The 12,706-nt window shown below is 35.2% G+C and overlaps 1 protein-coding gene across 1 annotated transcript in view; it reads left to right on the top strand.

Annotated features, from left to right (window-relative positions):
- LOC149076200 (otoferlin-like) overlaps positions 1-12,706 on the top strand; it is a 232,747-nt gene that overhangs the window by 181,638 nt on the left and 38,403 nt on the right. The window contains exons 23-31 of the mRNA XM_089243754.1: positions 2,325-2,477; positions 3,772-3,964; positions 4,745-4,869; positions 7,260-7,394; positions 8,428-8,589; positions 8,682-8,816; positions 9,539-9,700; positions 11,602-11,761; positions 12,399-12,505. Of these exons, the coding sequence (XP_089099880.1) occupies positions 2,325-2,477; positions 3,772-3,964; positions 4,745-4,869; positions 7,260-7,394; positions 8,428-8,589; positions 8,682-8,816; positions 9,539-9,700; positions 11,602-11,761; positions 12,399-12,505 (1,332 nt within the window). The remainder of the gene's footprint in view (positions 1-2,324; positions 2,478-3,771; positions 3,965-4,744; positions 4,870-7,259; positions 7,395-8,427; positions 8,590-8,681; positions 8,817-9,538; positions 9,701-11,601; positions 11,762-12,398; positions 12,506-12,706) is intronic.

Below are 12,706 nucleotides of genomic sequence, written 5' to 3'. Positions count from 1 at the left end.
CTTCTTTTAAAGGGCATTTTGACATACAATAAACACAAATCAATCAAAAAAAATTTTTTCAACAGCCAGTTATGGCTCAGGTGTGAAGAGGCTATACATAATGAGCCCTCATAAAACTGTTGTTTACGTTTACTTTCACTCAGTTATTATTAATAAATCATAGCAAGTTCAGTATTGAATTCCCGAGCATGCTCACATACATAACATTTATATTTCTTGTATCGCTTACAAGGGCAGGAATTTTTTTTTTTCTATAAGATGTCATATTCCTTGAAGTATTGAAAAAATCAAAATCTTAAGAATTTAAAGGACATTGAAAATAAACGCTCAAATTCAAGAGATAATCTCTCTCCGGAGGATGGATGCCTTTCTTTAAATTGGTATTCCTTTTTAAAAGCTTCACAGCTATGCAGTTTCTCACCATTTCGTTCAGAGAACATGTTCTCGAATTTCGGGCGGGTTTATTTCTCACCAATTTTGACAGAAAAAAATTTGTTTTCTTGATTTTCAGTTTAGTGTATTTATCATAGTTTCCTCCTCAAATAAAAGTAGTAAAGCTGTCCTTAAGTTATTAAAGGACAACTAAGTTAAAGGGTTTTTTTAAGTTATTCTAATGTGATATTAAGAGAAAACGGATATTTTTTCTTTATATTATGCCAAGGGGAACTAGGGGGAAAAAAGTGATCAGGTTTCGCCCGGACTGGAACGCAGACCCTCTTGCCGGGCAAGTATGCTAGCACATACACTGCTGAAGACACGGCCGCTCCTTCCTTATTTCACGCACTGTGGCGTGAGACGCTGAAATAGAGGCATTAGTTGCCTATCATAGTTCGCCTCTCTTTACTGCAATATTGTTTGAGAATTTTATTTACAAAATCTACAATGAAATTCACTTGACCCTCAGAGTCCTCTCATCACCCACAGATGATGAAAGTAGTAGCCTGCTCAAATCATCCTGTTATGATTAGAAAATTTTTTTGAAAAGGAAATTCTTTAAATAACGAATAGATGACACGTACGCATACACATTATTTAGCCTTTAGGTTAACTTTGCGGTAAAGAGAAAGCTAGAGAGTGTCATTCTTTGCTGCAAATTATAGTTTTTGAATCGATGTTTATTCGTTTAAAATTTTTAAATTAGAAAAAAATATTGGTTACCATCATCAAAAATTCATAGCAACCGCAAAATCGTTTTGGTGCGAGATATCCTAGAAATTTACCGAGCCAATATCGCTGTCGTTTCCTTTTCGTTACACAATTATATGTATATATATTTTATATCGTGATTTGGTTGAATTTTCCATAACGATACAATTTTTCATTCAGTTTTGCATGAATTATAGGCTTACATCAGGACAAATATTCAATCTTTTTTCCATCGAAAATAGACTTCAATGAATTCAGATATTCCCGCATAGATAACGGGAAGTGTTCCTTTTTCACGAGAGCGCTGATATCATTGTGAGAGACTCTTTATGGGTTTTGGTTTCTCAGGTCCTCCTTTTTTTTAATTATTTATTTCTTGCCATGTTCATGGGATGGAGTGGTTTCCGAATTCCTATAGCCGATCACAGAGAGTATTCACACAAGTAATGCGTGTTTCACCCACAGTAGGAGCCACCTGTTTCTTCCTCATGCCCCTTTAGTGTCTCTTCAGATGAGATAAGCGAGAGAGAACCACAGTGACTACTGTGCATTTTTCCTCTTTTCATTTTTATGTGACGGTTATATCTTTCTTTTCATCGGAGATGGCCACGAAAAGTTCTCTGCTCTTTTCATTCCTCAATGTTATATTTTTTTGTGTTTGAATACTTTCTATAAGCAAAAATTGATAAGTATCATACGATATAACCTTGAGCAGCACGCCAAAAGTAACAAAAGACTAAAACTGTCGTGAAAACCAACTACCGTTGGTGCGAGCGACAAAAATTAGGTTTCCTCGTAGCTTCCAATTTACTGTAAAGTTAACGTGGAACGGACTATAGTTATTATACATATTTTTTTTATTATTTCCTCTATTCTCCGGCAGGTTTGCTTGTACTGTATAGGAGTGTGTGTGTATATAGGATTGAGAGTAGTGGTAAAAAATTTAAATCAGCAATGTCCAAAAGAAAAATAAATAAAAGTTATTCAGAATTATTCTAATATCCACTCCTATTTTTCTCAGAAAATAAATTACTTACTGTGATATTAGATGGAATCAGCTCGACTCACGATGCATTTGCAAATGATAATGACAACTTTAGTGGATATAAAAGCCCTGGAAGCATTTTATGTAGATGTAGTCTCCAATAACGTTGATACAGAAACTTTTCTTATTACAGCCACAACATGCTCTGCCAGATGTTTTCGTATGGATGATCAGCAACGGCAAACGAGTAGCATATCAACGTGTGCCTGCGAGGGATTTAATATTCTCCATAGTCGAAGAAGAGAGCGGCAAGTATTGCGGCAAAGTACAGACCTTGTTCTTGAAAGTAAGTCTTCATAAATATTCATTTCCATCATGAAAAGAAATGCGTTTTTCTTATTTTTTATTTTTTCATTTACGGAAGGTCTTTTCCATCCGGAAGAGAAAACTGAAAGTTGGGGTTTTTTTTTTTTTAATTATTCGAATTTTTATAAGGAATGTTTTCAATTTCTTACGTACTTTTGATCTTTGCAATATATGGCATGAAAGGAGTAGTGTGCGGAAGTATTTCAACATGAAACTTCCGAAAATAGATCGAGGTTAACACTGAAATCATCCATTCCATAGTAAACTTTCTTTTTGAAATAATAAATATTTTCGAATTGATCTACACAACTGTTCAACTAGAAATTCCGATCGAACATTACCCATAAATACAGGGTGGTCTAGAAGTTTGGAATTTGTTTTGAATATTTTACTCAAAAAAGCTAATAAAAATAGAGAACAACAGCTTAAAAAATATGAAAGAAAGCGTTTCAATTTTTTTTCTAACTGCAAAATTTCTACATGCGCTCCTTTAGTGACGCGGAAGGTATCAAGTCTATATAGCATTTCTTGCCCTGTTATTTGTAACATAGATATTGGAAAGAATGGATGTAAAATGGATGAAGAAAAGTTAAGAAGACTTTTTCTTTCATAATTTATTGTTTTTACTTCTGTTGGGCCACTAAACTTCTTAAGTGAATTTGGAAATTTTTTCTAATTTTTTATATCTCTACTTGCATTGGTCCAGAAGTCCTGGCCCGTTTTGAAAAAATAACTGTGAAGAATAAAGACAAACGACTCAAAACATTTGAAAGAGAAGGTCCAAAGCTTTTTTTACTTCCATTCATTTCCATCCTTACTTCCATTCTTTCTTACAAATAACAAACTCACCCATGTGACAAATAGCATGGCAAGAAAGGCTATGTAGGCTTGACATCCTCCGCGTCTCTAAGGGTGCTCATGTAGAAATTTTGTAGTATAAATAAAAAAAAATTGAAACCTTCTCTATCAAATTGTTTTGAAATTGTTTCTCTATCTTTGACAGTTTCTTTTTTTTTTTCAAAGCAGGTCCAGACTACTGAACCACCCTGTATAATACAGTGGAGCCTCGTGATAATTGGAACAGATCCTTGGGACAGAAAATTTTGTCCGTCGGTGGGTAGTAAAATATGTACATTGAAACTCGTTGACTTTTTTTAAAAAAAGTTGTCCGTTAACGGGAGGTGTCAGTTATAGGAGGTTCCACTGTATTCCAATCAGAAGTTCCGTATTTTATGCTAAAAATTATAATGGTATTGATTGAATTATCTGTGAAGCTTCCAGGAAAGAAGAGCGTCGGCCCAGGAGGATGGGCCATCCAGGCTAAATTACAGATATACATGTGGCTCGGGCTCACGAAGCACAAGAAAAACTTCTTGAAAGGTTTGCCAAAGGGTTACGATTCCTGTACAGAAATTCGCAACGCGGATAAGTTACAATTCGCACCTCCGAGCTACATACATTATTCCGGTGAGAATGGATTCGATAATAAATATTTTTTAATCAAATCAAATTTATTCATTTTCATATATGAAAAAAGATTCAAAATTAATTCATGTTAAACATATTTACCATCCAGAGGCTATGATGCCTGTACAGATGACTGAAAACTTACATCATAATTATATAATGAATAAAATTAAATAAGAAATACGACATGAACAGAAACATTAAAGAAAAGGACACACATACAACATCAACAAGACAAAAATATGAGTGTCAAATAAAAAACATTATGATAGAAATAAACAAAGAAAAAACATACGCAAGACAACATTTATAATGTATGATGAGAAATCTCAAATAAACAAAACATTAAATAAAAATACATGGGAAAAAATTAAACTCCAATATATATGCAACACAAACAAAACAAATTTGGTTGTTGGTAGTTGGATAAATATTAATTGCTCCTCCTACAGCTCAAAATAAGAGTCTACATCGTCTATTGAAATTAAGAATTGGAATAATGCTTTTTTTAATTTCCAATATCAATTTTCATCAGCATTACGTACTTTAATTAAAGGTATCGAACATTGTCAAAAATAAAGATTTTCTGCAATGAAAGCAAACACCTAGGAATATTTTCAATCTTCAGTGAAAAGTTCTGTGGATATGAATAAATATTTATTTAGATGAATTTCTGTATTTTTCTCTAGCTTTTCACGGCAAAAATAAAATGTTTCTCTCATATTAAATTCTGTTTGTTTCAATCGTTTAATAAATATGCGTTTTATTATCTTTGTTCAGAGAAACAAGTGTTCGAGCTTCGTTGTCACATGTATCAAGCTCGTTCTCTAATTGGTTCCGATGCATCTGGTTTGTCGGATCCTTTTGCCCGAGTAATCTTCTCTGATCAAAGTCAAACCACTCAGGTAATTGGATAATGTAGTCTTCAAACGATGTTTCTCGTTCCATCTATGCCTGTCTGTCTGCTGCAACAATAGTTAGTTAGTACCGGGTGTGGAGACAACGTTAACACGTTGTTTGTCGTCACCGATAATTTAGTAGATAGTGTCCGGACATCTATATATTTCAATATGCTCTGTTGTGCAAAGAGAAATCGCTATTCACCTAAAGTGCGATTGCTTGTGAATCGCACTTTATTATGTTTATTACTTTATTGCACAGTACTAATTTCTGTCAGTACTAAATTCTGTTTGAAAATAATTCTTATTCCTGTAAATCAAGAATTTTAAACACCTTCAAAATATTTTGGGCTTCACCGGGAGGATGAAAGGTCATACTCGAAAATATAAACGATAGCTTATGACAGGGCTTTAAAGCCGAATTTACCGTTCTATACGGTGATTCAGAACTCATGGCCTCGTGGGTAAAACCTTAAAAAGTGATAGATCATATCTGGACAAGCTGGTTTGTCGTTCATTGGCATGATCATAACGCAAGCATTGAGCCGTTAGGCCAAAACCAGTATTTTATGAGTTTAATGTCAACGGGGCCTAGCCATAGACGGAGATAGACTTGGAATTCTGGGGGGCACGATGATGATGTCAATTCATATATGTATAAATACATTATATCACAGTCAAATTCACCTTTGACGCTGGGGGGCAATGCCTCCACGCCGCTCCAACCGTATCTCCGCCCATGGGCCCAGCGGCTCATCCGCTTGCGCTATGACCATGTGACGAAAAAGATGAAACTTGCTAGTTTAGATGTGTCTATAAAATTTTAAAGTTTTGCTTATGGGTTCTCAATTACCCGCATTACCCGGTATGTCGAAAGCTTATTCTGGTAAAATTATATAAGATTGAAAATTATTCGCAAAAAAATTATATTAGATTGGAAATGCTTGTTGGGCCACATTAATAAGTTTTGTTGGCCGCGGGTTGGACATCTTCAGTCAATTGTTTTGAAATTTGCTTAGTCATAACTCTCTGCTCAGATGACAAATTGCCATAAGTTATTGAGCTGTTTGCATTCCGGCGTCTCGTTCGTTAAAATTTTTGAAGATGGCGAAATATTTCTTCTTTCTCTTTCAGTTTATGAGGAAACAACTGAGGCAAATTGTAATAAGTCAAAAAGCCACAGTATTGCATGTCGGCAAAATACTATTTATAAATTTGTCATCGTGAAATTTTTAAAAAGTGACATAACATTTTGCCATCTGAGTACAGCGTATATCATGAATATTTTGCATAGGTTATTTTCTAGTACAAGTAAAACCACCGTAGTCACAGTATGACGGTAGTTTTCAATATAAAATAAAGTAGCGAAAGTCCGAGTTGTCCCACAAATTCGTGAATAGTTTACAGTCTTAAAAATTGATGTAATTGGTAAGTTTGAATGAGGTTTGTGAAAAAGTTACTGTAACAATTGGAGATTTTTTTTTGGTACGGGAAAAAAAATAATTATACGTGTTTGTCGATAGAGGGCGCTGCACGAAAGTAAATCACTGGTCATATACAAAGCAAGGTCCTATAAAATGCAGAGTGTATGATTAACAGCTCGTTTCTGAATTTTCCTGTTGCTGGTGCTTTCATAAGGTTGTCGTTGTGTTTTTGACCATTTCTCGATACAGCACAATTAATGAAGTTGTTTTACCTCAGCTACAAATCGCTGAAGCTTTGCGAACGTTTCGGACACAGAAGAAATTGAAAAGACGTTCAGATCCAATTACCTCCGCCAGAGTAGTCTGCAACTCCCTCTGTTGACAAAAATTCGAACTTTTTACTTTTCAAGAAGAAAAAGGGAAAAAAATACCTTTGTGAGAGCAACTTTTACTTGAACCGCATTCAAATGTATAAGCGTTCCTCTGATGAAAACTCAATTTATACATTAAAAGCTCATTACATAGACTTCACCGTATATTAGTACGTAAAATAACAAAAAAAAATCCGGAATGTCAATGTTTTATCTTAGAAAGAACACTAACGTTAAACACACGAACACTATTAAATTTTTACTGCAGCACTTATTCCAAGAAATACACTAGTTATACTGTATTTAAAAAAAAAAAACCAGTATATTTTTTTGGAATAAGTGCCGCAGTAAAAACCCCCAATGAGAAGTTGCGTGCATAACACATTTGCAATGTTTTATCATTGGTTATAAACTTTCATCTTTTCGTCGAAGCATTAAAATGATAGTAATAATATATATAGAAAAAATTATCGTGTCTTAGAGAGAGGAAAATAGAATTGCCACTTTTTCTTTTCTTTATTGTTTGAATTGAAATTTAGAGGATTTTTCATCCCAATACATATTGCAATATAGAAATATTTTTTATTAATTTTTGCCGCAGGTGATTGATGAAACTCTGAGCCCGACTTGGGACGAGATGCTTCTTTTCAGTGATGTTGTCGTTTACGGCAATAAGGAAGACATAAAAGAGGATCCACCGGTGGTTGTCGTTGAAATATTTGATCAAGACAAAGTGGTAAGTCGATTAAAAAATAAATATCTTTACAGTCACTACGAATTATATTGAATTTGTATACGGATATTGTGTGTATATGTTTCTTAGTTCTATATTGAGCTAAGAAATGCAGGATATCGAAATTAAACTTCATTTAACCCATTAATTAACTCATTTCATAGGGTCTAAGACAATTTGAGCCCCTTCCCCCCAGCAAACTTTATAAGGGAGCTGAGCCGTACTCCCCCAATAACTAATGAATATACAATGCAACACAATCCTCTCCTCTTGCGTATAGGTTCGAGTCCCGCAGATGCAGGACGACTGACAATATTCTGCTCCTCTCAATGCTTTCTTCAGGTCGGCGATAATGTCTCTTAATGTCGAGAAACTGAAACAACAGACACTTCCCATGGTGCAATCACTATTACTTAAATAATAAAAAAATTATCACTCAGGAAATTGATAGGTAGCACTGCCAGCCGACAAATCATTCTACGGACGTTCATTCAATATGTTCCTCTTTCGTTTTCAACAACGTTCTCCATTCACAGGTCTACCGATAACAACCCGTAAGGCCGGTCGTCCACTAGAAGCTACTACGAGCGAAAACAAGTCGCGGAATAAGTCACATGTATTCGCACTAGTACTATAATAGTCTTGCGTGTACACGCGACATGTATTCGCTCGTAGTAGCTTCTAGTGGACGACCGACCTAAGCGTGTAGCATCTGAAAGGTATAAAATCATCGCCATACTTAATGCTTTCAGCTGTGGAAAACACGTTTTTGCCGATCGTATGTACTGTTAAAAATCAAGTAGGGGATACATATAAACATTTCCATAACAAAATAATTTATCCAGAAAGTGGAACCACCTATCTGTGAGATTTTGTGAGATTTGTATTATCTGAAGTGTCTATTGCCCTAATTTCGTAACATTTGGACCAGTAGGGCGTCTTCCAGACCCCTCTGGGAAAAAGTGAAGTTTTATTTTTATAAACCTCTTAAAATGCTCCTTAAGACATTTTTCTAAAAAATTCATAAATTTTTCAGGGAAAATCCGAATTTATAGGTAGAACAATAGCAAGGCCACATGTCAAGTTCGCGGATGAGCCCTACTCGAAACCAAATTTTCCACCGGTTCTCGAATGGCACGACATATATCGTGGATCTGAACAAGCTGGTGAACTATTAGCTGCCTTTGAGTTATTGCAGGTAAGCTATGAATATATCCCCCGTTTAACGTTCATTTTATTGGCGTGTGACTTTCAAATATTTTATATGATATTTTAATGTTTCCACCGAAGCTTTCTGATTCTGACGAAAAAGGAGTCAGTCCTGAATTACCAAAGCCGAAGGAGAACATCTGGCGCCCTGATCGCGGACCCATTTTGCCTGTTCCCGCCTCCATACGGCCAACTTTGTCGAAATACCGTATAGAGGTATCTTTTGCATTTACACATATATTCATGAAAAAAAATTACGCAAGAAATACAGGGTGACAATAATTAAAGTTCCCCGTATAGTTGTTATAGTTGTTCTCAAAAGCTACCCATCCGAACACAGTCAAATTTTCAGGATAGCTTAATCACACCATGGGAGAGAGCATTTATGCAATAAAAAAAAGTTGCATGTTTGACCACCAGGCGGTGGCCACCAAAACAGTGGCATTTTTTTATTGCATTTTCCTCTTTTCTAGGTGCATATAATGAATATTCCAAGTTTTAATGGAATACGTCCACACTGGCGCTATATAAGTCCGAGCAATGTCGGTATACTGAAACTACTCACTCTTCTGTTGCGTCCGTTGTGATGGACGCGTTGTAATGGAACTTGGTATATACGCTACATGGACCATGGAAAAAAAATTAAAATTCAATAAAAAAGCCCCTTGTGGTCACCTGGTGGTCAAACATTTAATTCTTTTTTTTATTGCATAAATCTCTCTTCCATGGTCTGATTAAGATATCCTGAAAATTTGCTGTGTTCGAATGAGTACTTTTTAAGAACAACTATTCACACACACAGAGTACTGGAACTTTAATTATACTCACCCTGTATTTCATGAAATGCATTGTACTGAGAATGAAATCTTAATGAAAACACAGATTATATACAAGGTACTAAAATTCATAACTTCATAAATATCATCAAATCTTACCAGGTGTTGTTCTGGGGACTGCGAGAGTTGAAGCGTGTTCACTTGATGACTGTGGATCGCCCTCGAGTCGACATCGAATGCGCTGGACACATCCTACAGTCTTCCATTATCCTCAACTACAAGAAAAATCCGAATTTCTCTGTACCCGTAAAACATTTGGATGTTGTGAGTATGGGAAACATCAAGTAGTATACAGTTTGAACTTACTAAAGAAGTCAAATTTGTAACTTTTCAGATCAAAAATCCCACCCACGTCCATTATAAGCAAATTTAAGTGCTTGAACGCTTTTACTTGCAATTATCCTTTAAAGAAACTGTTGAATTTTTTTTTGCAAGGCTTTTTTTGCACCCCCCCCCCCATGTTAGGAATTTAAAAAAATCCTTATTTTGATTACTCCTTGTAGATCGTGCTGCAGACGTGCCTTTAAAGGCATTACACAGAGCTATAGTGACCACATTTCCGGTTTTGAATAACCTGTCCTGGTTTACCGTATTATTTTTCAGTTTTCTTGGAAGAATTTACAGTGCCGTTGGACCCGGGCTGTTGTGGGTGCTCGAGCACCTACGATAGTTTGTGTCATCGGTCCGAGCATCCCAGATTTGTTAAGAAATCAAAATTTCCTTCGTAAAGCTCAAGACAAACTCCCACGGAGGCACCTTCGACGTCCTAGAGAATGTAGTTTGGTTGTGAAGGAGAATACGTGTATATGTAAAAAAAATTGTGAGAATTAAGCTTTCTCTTTCTCTCAAACCGAGCACTACTCCAGTCTGTGGAGTTCAGTCTGCGTGGGCAATTTACTATTTAGTGAGATGTGCCGGAAGTGACCTAACCGTCCTAGTGCGTATCTAGAGTTGTGTCTAATTTTTTCACTGCTGCCATCTATGCTTCAGAAGTGAAGTGTAATGACTGAATATTTGTACCGTTTAAAGACCTGTTGCTCTCTGTGGCGAGACTTCTTAAAAAGGAAGATCGACTCGCACTTGAAGTTGGGAATCACAGAAAACCAACTTCAACCGACCATCACTGTTCCAAGGTTTTCCGTTTCGCACAAAAGCCCAGTTGCAGTATGTGATTCCATTTTGAGCGTAGTTGAACTGTATGAAGGATCCGTGACCATTTTAGGGGGATTTTAGGTGTGATAATTCCGAATCTGGCATTGGTTTTGACAGATGAGCTCCTCTTTTTGAGGTAAAGTGAAAATCGAATTTCGATGGTAATACATAAGCAGCATACAAATCGCATTGCTCCTTTGCGTTAAGAATAAATATAGTAAAGCATTGCTAAAGATATTTCATGATTTCGCGGTGATTTTAGGGTCTATCATTATAATAACAGAGCTATGATATAATGAAAAGTATGTATTTATGGGGTGATAAAGTAAAAATAAAAGTTCCAAAGTATTTGGATTTGAGTTATTTCTCTCAAAATTTATTTCCTTTTATGAATAAGTTAAGAATTCATTAAGAATTCAGATCTTATAATTCAAAGTTTTAGAGTGCATAAATTTTTTAAATATTCATATCTAATTACATAACATTTATTAACATAATGTACGGTACTTGAAAAATGGAAAAAAATAACAATTTAATACATAGGGCTGCCTAGAAGGGCGTTATCTCACTTAGGGTCCAATATGACTGTAGTATTCATGTGTGTTCTGTGTGGTTTTTGTTCTGTCTTTTCTATATATTTCGTGTTTTTTTTTGCAAATTAAAAAAATCGTTTTGTGAAAAAACATTGTGATAGAAAAAAAAATGCATTTTGGTGAAATCAGCGTTGAAAATAATAAAAAAAATCACTTCTATCGAAACTAAAAGAGCTTTCAAAAAGTATTTTTTGTAGATCTGTGTAATTAATTGTTCTCTAGAAAATAATTAAGAACTTGGCAGTTTTTCTCAATTTTCTCCGCCGATGAATTTTTTAGGGCATATTGTAATATTTTGCATAAGATAATATTCACAAACACTTTTGCTTGCTGATGATTTATCTGCTCTTGATTATACCGTTGACCTTTTTAAGACTTATTTGAAAGAGTTATCATTCATTCTTGAACATATTCCGACAGGAATTACCGGACCAAGAGATGTATTGTCCGCCCTTAACGATCCGAGTTATGGATTGCAGAAGCTTCGGCCGTTTCACTCTAGTTGGAACGCACGTCATAAATTCTTTGCAGAAATACGTTTTCAAGCCTGTCTCCAAAAAGGATAAAGAACACATTTCTCGTACGTGATCAGTCAGTTGTTATACACGGTGATCCAAACTGTTTGTCCATACGACTATCTCTGCAACCGGACGCGAAATTTCTTAAAATGCCGTAATTTATTTCGGGGGTCGTATACATAAACGAATTGATTGATCAACTTTTTATACAGTCTCCGTGTGCTGAAAACCCCAATTAGAAATCTGTTCCCCTGTCTCTCTCGCGGCCAACAAAAAAAATACACATTTCTAAATGCAATATTAGCTGCGATATTGGATTCAAAAATCGGAGTTGGGGAAAAGTTGCGAAAGAACAGTATAAACTGACGGACATCGCTTCTTTCCATCATTCATTCTGTTCTTTGACAACTTTTCTCCGATTTTTGAATTAAAATATCTCAAGTAAATTAAGGCATTTTTAGAAACCTCATGTGTGTTATTTTAAAACCTTCTGCAACACATTTTGTAACGGTTGCGGAGGAGGCAAACAATTTGAATTACCCTGTACTGTTTTAGTATGACATGTATATTGTCACAAATAACTTTTCTATCATTTTTCATTTATTAAAATGACTGAATTTTTCTATTGAAAAGTCTATCGTGTAAATTCAAATTTCATTCGAAATTTTAATCAAAAGTTCCTGCATTTTTTTTTTCCAGAATATTCAAGTCAACCAACCCTATTGGTCCAGCAGGATGATGTCATCATTAACATAGAACAAAACACAACCCAAAATACTTCAGAAATGTTTATCGTTTTAGATTTTGTGAGTCTTTCAATATGTTACACGGAGTGTCTAAATAGTGGGAGAACCACACATGATCACAGTCAAATCTCGATGATTCGAATGTGCAGCGTCCGACAAAAAACTTCGAGTTGTCGTTAGTTCGACTTATCGTGATAAAGTCTTTCCTTTTTTTCAAGCAAAAAAAATGAATCCGCTAAATAAATCTACTAAATTTTATTG

The sequence above is a fragment of the Pholcus phalangioides genome, unplaced genomic scaffold (genome assembly GCF_987345545.1).
Source record: "Pholcus phalangioides strain wild (caught in Gottingen) unplaced genomic scaffold, Ppha-v1.0 ptg000015l_1, whole genome shotgun sequence".
NCBI lineage: Eukaryota > Metazoa > Arthropoda > Arachnida > Araneae > Pholcidae > Pholcus > Pholcus phalangioides.
Note: the sequence above shows the minus strand (reverse complement) of the source record. Positions and strands in the feature narration are given on the sequence as shown.